The sequence below is a fragment of the Oryzias melastigma genome, linkage group LG5 (assembly GCF_002922805.2).
Source record: "Oryzias melastigma strain HK-1 linkage group LG5, ASM292280v2, whole genome shotgun sequence".
In the NCBI taxonomy this organism is placed as follows: domain Eukaryota; kingdom Metazoa; phylum Chordata; class Actinopteri; order Beloniformes; family Adrianichthyidae; genus Oryzias; species Oryzias melastigma.
Genome location: NC_050516.1, coordinates 16880790 through 16889763, shown reverse-complemented (window position 1 = coordinate 16889763; position 8974 = coordinate 16880790). Strand labels below are relative to the sequence as shown.

General features: G+C 43.5%; 1 protein-coding gene across 8 annotated transcripts in view; it reads right to left on the bottom strand.

The window, feature by feature from the left end:
• celf4 (CUGBP, Elav-like family member 4) overlaps positions 1 to 8386 on the bottom strand; it is a 117677-nt gene extending 109291 nt beyond the window's left edge. For 4 of the 8 annotated variants that reach the window (XM_024270931.2, XM_024270933.2, XM_024270932.2 and 1 more), the window contains exon 1: positions 7213 to 8385. In XM_024270931.2, coding sequence (XP_024126699.1) covers positions 7213 to 7489 — 277 coding nt within the window. In that variant the 5' untranslated portion in view covers positions 7490 to 8385. Of the gene's footprint in view, positions 1 to 7212 lie in introns of all 8 variants that reach the window. The other 4 variants (XM_024270936.2, XM_024270937.2, XM_024270934.2 and 1 more) reach the window with 2 other exon arrangements.
• Between the last annotated feature and the right edge of the window lie 588 nt (positions 8387 to 8974).

Here is an 8974-nt window from a genome sequence, read left to right as displayed (position 1 = left end):
TCATTATAACAGAATAGAACACAATATTATAATAAAAACTTATCCTCCAAAAAAATACAGTAACTGAAAAAAAAACGATTCCTATCACGCTCCTCTTGGCCAGTTGCTAATTGAACGTAAGCGTGTTGCGAGAGATAGGAGGGATGGCTTTACTCCCAACAATGGAAGCCTAAGAGTACAGGGTGCTGGGAAAAAATCCAAGATTTTCCAAAAATTGTAATGTGCTTTATGGACCTATATATAGTTTTTGACACTATTCAAGTGTCAATGTTGATTAGTTCCTATCAAACTGGTTAATTTGGAATAATCACTGAAATCCATGTATCACCCATACCTAATTAGAAAACACCATCCTTTAAACTACTGATCCAAGACTATGATACTTCAACATTAAATATTTCTCCTTTTTTTTTTTACTTTATTATTGCTGCAAACTCAACTTAATTGACAGAATTATTTTTTTAAATTAAGATTTTTATTCTACCTTTTGATGAAATCCTTAAAAATATGTTTGAAATAAAATTTTAAACAGTATCAATTCTAATATGTTGGGTCATTTGATAAGTTTAAGCTCACAACAACGTTAGTCAAGAATGCAAAACATTGACGAGTGCTCAGTAAAAAAGGTCTTTTTACCCACCGATTCAAATTTGATCCACAAATTTTTAAAATGGTGTAAATGTGCTATAAAGAATTGATTATAAACACATTTGCTATTCTTTTAATACAACAAGTAGTCATTTAAAAAATGAATAACAATAGATGAGTCATTCTCATTGTAAAGTTTTTAATTTTAACAAAACTTTTCCACTAAAAGTGTTTTGAGATTTAATGAAAGTGGCCAGGAAAAGTCCTTCTACTGCCCCTAGTGGAATGATGAAGAACTACAAAGCAGAAAACATGAAGACACAATGGGTTTATAATGAAAGCTTGGATCACGCTGATGACATAGGGGTCTCACAAATGTGTGCATCAAATATGACATGAATGGTTATATAGGGTTAATGTGATTCTTAAACAAAATGCTTTTTTCATTATTATAATGTTTTTACCCCAGCTGCATAATAGATGTGATAAAGACATAAAACATGCAGGAGCCCCCAGTATTTCAACATATTGCAATTTTGTATCTCACAAACGGGTCGCTAATATCTGAATCAAGGAGCCAGAAAGTTTTATTAAGCCAGCTAAATACTGCAGAGGCTCTTTAAAAATTCACCATAAAGCACAATGATACTGAGCTGATGCAAGAACCCTGAAAACCAGAGTATTTTCCTCTCCGGGGAGTAGTTTATAGAAAAAAAAAAGGGAAAAAATCCTCTGGAAGAGTGGTACACCAGTGGGGGAGACACGGTAAAATAAAAGCTACTTTGGAAAGGGAAGAAAGAGGGGACAGAAGGACGTCAGCATCTTTTTATGGACAGAGATGTTTATGAAACATTTAGGGCCGACTTTCTCCTGACCCAGCTCTGGACTGTTTAACTGTGTCACAACAGAAAAAAGCTTTTCCACTCCGCACAGAGAGTTGGCAGAAATGCCTTTCGCTGCATGCACTGGGTCTTTTTTTGCGTATCAGAATATTGACATCTGGAGCAGTCGGCAGGGACGAAAATAGAACCACCTTAGATGGATCAGGATGATCGAAGTGCAGCTTTTAAGGAAAAAAAAAAAATTAACTTCCCATTTGAAGTCTAGTAGTGTTTTATTTTTTACTTCTTTATCTTGCTGGGAGAACTGCTGACATCGGCAACCTCTCTCAGTTCTGTATTAAAAAAAATCCATTTCTCTTGAAGATGAATTAACTTCATAGTGACACAATAATGATGAGACCCTTTTTTTACACATCAGAAGTTCGCTCCTGCACATTTGGCACAAACGTTTGCAGCAACTGTAATGTCTAGGACAGGCATGTCCAAAGTCTGGCCCGCGGGCCGAATGCAGCTCACATTCAAATCTCCATCCTTTAATTAAAATCAATGTAGCACACCCTCCAGCACTTTCCAAAAAACGTATGTATGATTTCTTGGTTGTGATTGGCTAAATTATGATATACCGGTGCCTGACAACGCTGTCGTGAGACCTTTCTGTAACTATTTCTAGCCCATTTCTGAAACACCAACAGTAAAGACAAAAAAGGAACGATGACAGCGAAGGCCACCGCTTCCAGGACAGGTGGAAATAAGCATATTTTAAGGAAATATGCCATTTAGGCCTAAAGAATGTGGGTTCATGGGGTTCAATAACAAGAAGGACTACTATACTAACTACGACAAGCTAACTGGGAATCAACATTGAAAAAATTGACAGTAATTTTAGTAAAAACCAAAAAAGATGTCCTTGCAATAAAATAGTTCATTTAAATGTAATAGTATTATAATAATTAAAGATCTACTTCAATGAAAATCATGTTTTTGGTGTTTTTGACATCTTTTTTTTTTTCCACTTTCAGCTTATCCCTGTCGGGGTCGCCACAGCGTAACAGCATCTCCTGTTTGGCATCAGTGATTTGGCAGAGTTTTTACACCGGATGCCCTTCCTGACACAACCCTGTACTTGAGGGGCACAGGGACCCAGTTAGGCAGCAGCGTCAAGGGTCTTGCCTAGGGACCCAATCTGGGTGGGGATTAGTGGACAACCCTGGGAATCAAACCCAGGGCTCCTGAGTGCCAGCCCTTCACCTAGCCCACTGAACCACCCAGCCGCTCACGGTGTTTTGGACATCTAGTTGTAGTATTTTATCTCATGATGGAGGACATATATAAAGAAAATTAAGCTTAAATTTGTTTTTTTTTTCAGAGTATTTCTTTAATTGTTGTGAATCAGGAAGAGACAAAAAAACAAAAAACTACAAGCTCCCTGCTCTGCTCCAGTCCCATACGTCCTCTTGCAGACAAATAGATCCATGTACGTTTTTATTTTCTTCGTCTGAGCTGGTATCTGGCTCAAAACTGTACAGCTCACCGTTGTTGTTGCGCCGCTAATGTTAGATTGAAGTTGTGAGGGGCTGTAAGCTAGTGGGACAATTGTGTAAACAATAGGGATGATGGGAAGTAAGGAAAATATTACGCCTACAGTCCTGCCCACAACTCAGAGGTAAATTTCTAACCATTAAACTCCTGCTGCTCTGGAGAAACTATGTCCTAGAAATCAACACATTTTTCTTGGCTAAAATTGTCAAAATTATAATTTAAAGACCAGTGGGAATGCTTTTACAACAGATCAAAAGATAATTGGAGTGGGAATTCAAATGAATCTTAGTGTTCACATAGTACAAAGAATGTCATATTGTCGCATATTTCCACCTCACCAAACTATTTGATCATATTTGCAAAAACTTTGGACTCCCCTGATCTAGAAAAACCTTAACCTACATAGTTTCTGACTCTATTCAAGTGTTGATGTTGACTAGTTCCCATCAATCTGGTGGATGAGATGGTGCCTGTATCCGTGATGCCTCTTTTTGCATGTAAAGGTCGGGGATTTTAATGAGAGGTTGGCGGAGGTCAGAGCAGCCACAGGGCTCCACCTCCCTGACAGGCCACATAACTCCTAACCTGCTGTTAGCATGCTAATCCTTGCAGGGGCTCCACTAGCTCTCCCTCCTTTGGCCGGCTCGGGCCATCTCTCACTGTGACTAACTGGCTCCCCGCTCGGCCATCAGCCGGCCCCCCAGCGGACAGCCCCCTCCAATAATAATGGACAACAGAGGCAGCGGTGCCTTGACAATGTTCCACCAGACAAATTACTGGCTGCTCAGTCTCCGCCTCTTGTTTACCTCTTGTTGCTTGGCAGTTCTGGGCTCTGACAGGACGGGGGCTGGTGGGTGTGGTACGACGCCGGTGGTCGACCGTTCACAGTGACCTTCTCCGTGGCACGCCGCCACTCTCCTAAAGACAACACGCCGAATCGATTGGGATGCGTCTTGGTGGACGCCGGTCCAAACATGGGGAGGGGGGTCTGAGCGTGCATTCTGGGGCGAGCTGAGCATTCTGGGCCAGGCAGAGCACACACACACACAATCACTCACAGAGGCATCCCAAGCCAAACGAGGGAGAGGAGGAGAGAGAAGGATCCCACTGAGAGGATGATGCAACCCGAGTGAAATTTTTCGGCCGGGACGCTTGCTGCATTAACGCGGACCTGCAGTACGAACAAACCCAGCCCTCCCCGCCTTTTCCCTTTGTTCAAAGTCGGGTTTGATTTTGTCCTCCTTTTTGAGAGCAGACAGCAACCTGTGACATCTAATTGTCCAGAATAACAATAATAAAAAAAAAGACAGCGCAAGCCTTTTCATATTTCCTCCCTTCAGCCAAGGCGGTGGTTGTGTTCTGATCCGGATCTGCCTGGCTGACAGAGTTTCATGAAAAATATCAAAACCAATTTCGATTCAGCAGGAAAGCAGAACTCCTTTTATGACCCGCACTGATTATTTCCTCCCCTCCATCTGCAGTAACTTTAAACAAGAAAGAAGATTGTAATTGATCATTATGCTGCACCTCTTCTTTTATTGCAGGCCCACTAAAACATAAGTGAGAACATAAATACTTTCTTTGTTGGTATTGATATCAGTTGACGGGAAGTTTTGCTGCTCATTTCACGCATCGCCGGGAAGGTGTGGACTTTTCCGAGTTCACATCCCTCCGTCAGGCCAAAACGAACCTTTCTGTGAATACGATTATAACTTTGACTTTTAGTAACCCCTCTGGCGTTGTGGTTGCATTTTGCTTCCAAAAAAAAAAGGTACCAGAAGAATCAAAAGTGAACTTAGCAAGGTTTGGCAAACAACAATGCGCTGTGACAGGCGCCTTCACTTCGCCAACGTCTTTCCCGTGGCATCTCGGTTCAACTGCTGCAGTGATTATGAAATGAAATCAGGCTGATGAATTGTAGCAGCAATCATATCTGGAAGCGCCCTTCGACAGATCGCCACTTCCCCTGCTGCATAGCTTAGAGAGGAGAGAGGGCGGCTCTTTGTGCATGCCGTGCCTCCGACTCTGGTTGTGCTCCACAGCAGCAGCAGCAGTCGGTGACCATTATAAATGGCCTCTATTAGCATGACTCGGTCGCAGAGGGGAGAGAAATAAAATCATTGGAAGAATGTAGGCCTGCACTGGTGTCCCAGCTCCTGCTATCAAACTCCGCCGACCCCCGTCCCTAGCCTCCCTCCTCCCTCCATTCCAAGGGGACACAATCCTAAAGACTAGATTACTAGTGATACATGGAGTCATTATAGGGAGGGTTATGGCAATACTATCACAGACGTAGCTGACAATAGCCATAATAAGGGCCTCTTTCTTCAGAGGGAGCATTACCATAGCAAAGACGTTTTTTAAGGCCTGTTGATGTACAGCAGAAACCTTTTATTACTTGCCATAGCAGCCCTGAATTATATAGCTAATCCATATTTCTTTGTTAAAGTACAATGCTGTCTGGAGAGAAGTTATATGCCAGTGTACACAGATGAGGCATTAAAGCGACTATGGGACGTCTGAAGAAAGCCGTGAAGGAAACTGACAGTGGCTCATCTCCATCGTCAAGCTTATACAACCAGTCATTACAGAGCACAGCGTACCGTCACCCAACAGCCAACATGTCAGCGCAGGAAAGAGAAGGGGAAAGGAGAAAGCGAGGAGCAGAGTTAATGAAAAGGAAAAAAAAAAACGATGGAGGAGAGGAATGGGAGACAAGTTTCTGGCAGGCAGTTCTATATACTTTACTCCAGTGGAGCATGTCACCCCATAAAGGGTCATCGTGCCCTCACTTTGACTGTCTCTGCTCAAAAGCAGAACACAAGAAAAAAGGCAAACAGCCTGAAGATGCTGGAGGAGGGGGGTGGGGGGTAAAAGGAGGAAAACAGATTTAAACGGAGGACAATAGGAATGTGTTAAAAGCTAAAAGACCATTAAAAAAGATGAATATTTGTAGAGAAGTGTTTACTGCGCCCTCCTGGATCACTTTCAATGAAAAGTAGGATTTTGGCTGTCGTTCTTTTTACTTTTTTGCTACGGAAAACTCAGGAAGGCGTTTCGGAAGGCTTGGCGGGGGCCTTCCAACAATCTTCCAGTGAGCGAAGTGCCTCCAGCTAGTTAAAATATGAGCACAGCGGGGGCTCGCTAATGAAAGCGGGGGCCCAGCCCAAGAAGCAGGGCCGTATATCGCAGTGAGGAGACAGTTCTTTGAATCAGCTGGCGAGCGGTGCCTATAGTTCCGGGGCCACTGGTGATTAACCATCCGAGAGGGAGTCACTACTACAGCTGGGCTATTAATAAAAGATTCCCTCCTACGTACACCTTCTCCCACCTCTTTGGTTTCCCTCCATGCCTGCAGACAATCTCCGCCCTCTGAAATTATTTGTATATCATAATCATCTCCTAACACATGCTGGATGTCTGGCATTGTTTACATGATCCGGAGGAAGCTTGTAATTTGGGAGGACAAGGGTCGGGATTCTTCTCTCCCCTCTCTTGGGGGATGTCCTGCAGGTACAGTAGATCAATTACTGACCTCTCATTAGATGGCTATTTGTGAAGAATAACCGGTCCCCTGAGAGGACAAAATAAATCACAGAGTCTTTCTTGTTGCATCAAAAGCTGCTGCTTAATATCCCACTAAAGGGCCCTGCAACACTTAAAGGTGGTGATCATGTCATCAATAGATGTGACAGAAAAGTCCAAAAAAAGTACAGATTTGGTCCATTTAAACATAAATTAGTTTTCTTTTACAAAAAAGATGCAGGAAGATGAAAAAAAAAATGAATAATAATATGCAACATGTTTACATATGAGATGATCGTGCACGCCCCCCCCATCCCATCCCCCTGCGCGCGCACAATCACGCGCGCATGCATGCGCGCATGCACGCAGGTTGAGAGTGAATTCCGCTGCGGGTTATTAAGCACGACTTCCCGTGAAAAAAAGCGGGGTGAAAGAAATGATTTTTGAATGACAGCACAGCTGGTTTCCCGTCATCCCCACGCACACTCACGCCGTCGTGACTCCCGCGTCGTGCCACTCACGCTCGGATGTTTGCGTTAAATAAATAAACAAACAAAAATCATTTGTTGGAGAATGATGAGGAAACAGGCAGAAAGTCCTGCCAGGAATCGTGATTTCTCGCGCCGTCGATTTCACATCCAAGCTCCCGCAACACCAACTATAAAGACTATATAAAGCCACAGTTGTTCTTTTTTTGCGTGTTTCCGTGCGTGTGTACCTTTGTGCATGCCCGTGAAGCGGTCTTTGAGCACGGTGAGCTCGTAGATCTTGCCAAACTCCTCGAAGAGGGGCCGCAGGTCCTTCTCGTCCAGGTTGCGCGGGATCTGACCGATGAAGAGTTTGATGGCATCGTGGTCCTTCATGGGGATGGTGGCCGGGCATCCCGCCGGGCTGTGGCTGTGGCTTAATCCGTTCACGAGCCCGTTCGTGCTGGCGGACACGACTCCGACACCGTGCACGGTGCCGTCCACCTGGCCGTTGGTTAAAGTTGCCATCTTCACACCGGCCAGTAAGTTGGGGTGGGTGCAACAGCAGTAGGAAGCAATGGTGAAGACTCGTTGCGCGCGCTCAAAAAGAGAAAAAAATAAATAAAAAGAAAAAGAAAAAAAAGAAAATCAGATTTGGTTCCGAAACCAAGCCGTCGGTAGAGATGGTTCCGCTCCCGTCCTATCAAAGCCGCTATTTACAATGACTTGAAGACACATGTAGCGTTTTGGCGAAGACACATATCAAAAAGGCGCACTGCCGCTGGTCCCGGTGGAGGCTTTGATTCCTTATATTTATGTCCCAGCCAATAACTCGTTCATTGATTTCATAAAAAACAGAAGGAGGAAAGGAGAGAAGAGAAGGGGAGGGTGACAGAAGAGAGAGAGAGAAACCAGGAGCGTTCACTGTCTATTTACACCCACGTTCCTTCGCCCTATAGCTTTCTTGGCACCCTTTTCTCTTTTTTTCCCCCCTTTGCATTGAGGAGTCGGTATGGGTGTCTTCTCGGTTTAAACGGACAGGACCGACTCAATCTGCGCCGGAGCTGCGGGGAGGTCGGAATAAAAAGTGGCGCTTTAAAGTCGGTTCCATAAACCCTGCATATCTCCCCTCCACCACCACCCCCCTGCTTTTCTTATGGGAAGAGGCAGTGGTACATTCCGTGGAGGGGAGATGGGGGTCTATAAATAGAGAGATATAGAGAATACGGTCCTTTGTGCGCCTTTTCACTGACACTGACAGGCAACGCGGCTCTCATTTGACTAAAAATAAGAGAGAAACGATATAAATGAGTGTTTGCGTTCACGTTTGAAGGTCTGATTGAACATGTTTAGCTGTTTTCAGGAGGATGGAAGTCCTATTTTCCTCCTCATCATCTCCGGCGCGCTCCTGGAAGGTGGACAGCTCCGTGGTGCTGAAATGCCATCCCGCATGCAAAAACGCGGATCTGTCAGAAGAATACATGCATGTTGGTGGATTCTAATAGATTAGTTGATCCTTTTTATATATAATCAGTAAGACTTATTAACCACATATGCTGTTTATTTTTAAAAGGAAAATATGTGGAATAGACGTCTTTTTTTTCGAGAAGTCTGCGAGCACCGCCGAGTGGCGTACAGAGGGGCCACATGGAGGAAACAGCATCCAGAGAGAGGGACAACCTTCAGAAATAACAATAATAAAAATCATAACTGGAGGGACAAAACAAAGGGAAAACAGAAATTGTTAAAACAAAATCATGCTCTTTGGAGCAAAAGCGCAGTAAAAACGACCTTCACTTCAGCCTTTTTGAACATTAAAGACAAAGAAAATGTTTTTATTTTTTGGTGATTACACTGGAAGTCACTCTTTTATGAAAATGAATCTTAATCTAACAGACTTAAGTGAAGCCATTTTCAGCAGAAGTGATTTGCATACATCAGAAATAGGTAATTTCTTGCATTTTAAAGGGAAATTTAAGGAAAAATGTGCTTTTGTATCCCTCCTACGGTGGT